This window comes from Tupaia chinensis, unplaced genomic scaffold (assembly GCF_000334495.1).
Source record: "Tupaia chinensis unplaced genomic scaffold, TupChi_1.0 Scaffold149964_2, whole genome shotgun sequence".
Taxonomy (NCBI): domain Eukaryota; kingdom Metazoa; phylum Chordata; class Mammalia; order Scandentia; family Tupaiidae; genus Tupaia; species Tupaia belangeri.
The window spans coordinates 258,118-259,924 of record NW_006209806.1 but is presented as its reverse complement, the minus strand read 5'-3'; the positions used below and the strand labels follow the sequence as shown (position 1 = coordinate 259,924).

The 1,807-nt window shown below is 65.5% G+C and overlaps 1 protein-coding gene across 1 annotated transcript in view; it reads left to right on the top strand.

Moving 5' to 3' along the window:
• Nucleotides 1-1,702, top strand: part of AP3D1 (adaptor related protein complex 3 subunit delta 1) — a 25,498-nt gene extending 23,796 nt beyond the window's left edge. Inside the window, 1 exon segment of the mRNA XM_027769585.1 lies at nt 808-1,702. Coding sequence (XP_027625386.1) covers nt 808-972 — 165 coding nt within the window. The 3' untranslated portion in view covers nt 973-1,702.
• The last annotated feature ends 105 nt before the right edge of the window (nt 1,703-1,807 follow it).

Genomic DNA, 1,807 nt, shown 5'->3' with positions numbered 1-1,807 from the left:
CCCCCCCCAGCCGCTGCCCGCCCCCCGCAGCCACCCGCCCCCGCCTGACTCCCGTGGGCTGCTTTTCCTGAGAGCGAGGGGCTCCCCCATCCCCGCCCAGCTGTCCTAGCCGGTGGTAGGGTGTGAGCCACAGGGCAGGGTCTTTGCAGTGTCCCCTCCATGTCTGTCACGGCCCGAGGGCACAGCGTCTGCCCACCACTCCACCTGGCCCCTTCTGTGGCTTTAGAGGAGAAAGCTGAGGCCTTTCTCTGCGCGTCTGTTTCCCTCTTCCGGTTCTTGCTGTAAGGTGCGCGCACTCCCCAGAGACAGCGGGGGCGCACCCCTGGGTCACGGCCGTGCTGCCCTCCCTTCTCCACCCTCCTCTGGGGACTGGTCAGGGTCGTGCACCGTGCCAACTACACGGGAGTGCGGTGACACAGCCATTACGCTCACTGGTGGTCCCATCTTCTGGGGACTTTGGACAGACTTGCACGCCTCCCAGAGCCACTGGTCAGGGACTCGAACCGCGGTCGGCCCTGGGTCCCGCATCTTAACCTCCATGCCACCCGCTGGCCCTTGTTTCACTGTGGTCAAATTCAAAGTATGCAGGTGCAGTCCGTGAGACGGTGAGCAGTATCTGCCTGTAGCTTTTCCCAGATTTCCGAACTTTTAATTATTTAAAATGCGTACTAGTTATTCTGTTAGTGCTACTAACTTACCACAGGCTACGTGCACTCACCAGGGCGAGTGAGGAAGATGCCATGTGGGCGTCTAGCATCCCAACCCCCACGGCCCCCGACGGCCCCCGGGGCACGGGAGGGCGGGTGAGAAAGCAGTGGCCGCGGGGCCTGGGCCTGGGCCTTCACTTCACCCCCCCACCGGGCCCGCTGCCCCCAGGGCGAGAGCTCCGTCTCCGTGGACGGGAAGTGCAGCGATGCCGCGCTGCTGAGCAGCCTGCTGGAGGAGCTGAAGGCCACGCTGGCGCAGTGCTGAGCCGGCTGCAGCCTGCGGCGGGGCAGACGTCAGGTCCCTGTCGCGTTGATCCATTTCGTCGTCGTCCTACTTTGACCTTTGACACACTCTGGCAAGAAGCCCCTCCTGTCCCCAGACCAGCAGGCCGCAGCCTGGCTCTGCTCCGTGGCCTGCGCAGGGACCAACTGGAACGTGGTTGCAGGGTCTGGCCGGGGCCTGGGGACGCCAGGAAGGGGCACTCGGCAGACAGTGCGGCGGGCACGGGGTGGCCCCACTTGCAGACCGGCAGTGTCAGCAGGGATGTGGCCAGGCTGCTGTCCCCGGCCCATGGCGAGGACTGGTCACGCAGCCCACAGCCCCTGGACGGGCCCGGGCTGCCCTGCCATCTGGGCAGGGAAGGCCCGTGTCCTGGGCTGTGTCCACTGGGTGGAGGCCTGAACTGGGTGTCCCCATGGTCAAGGGCCTGCGTCCCGGTGCCCCTGCCACCTGCGCAGCTGGCAAGGGACCAGACCAGACTCCCTGAAGGTCCACCTGCTGCGGGGTGGCCCTCCACGTGTGAGCCTTGCCTGTGGGTGAGAGCTGTCACTTAGCATGTAGTCACCTGTCCAGAGCCCCATGCCGTGATTCTAGACCCTCCAGACGTGTGGCGTGTCACCCGAGAACCGAGTTGCTGCCGACACTCCCGTACGGAGAGGCACATCATGCTGTTGATTTCGTGTCCCGACGACCCAATAAAGTCGCAGAGCAGACACTCGTGTGCCAGTCTCCATCGCCCCACGGAGCCACGGGGCGCCGAGAGCCGCTGCCACGTGCCTGGGGCTACATCTCAGGAGGCGCCCCAGCCCCTTGCGCCACC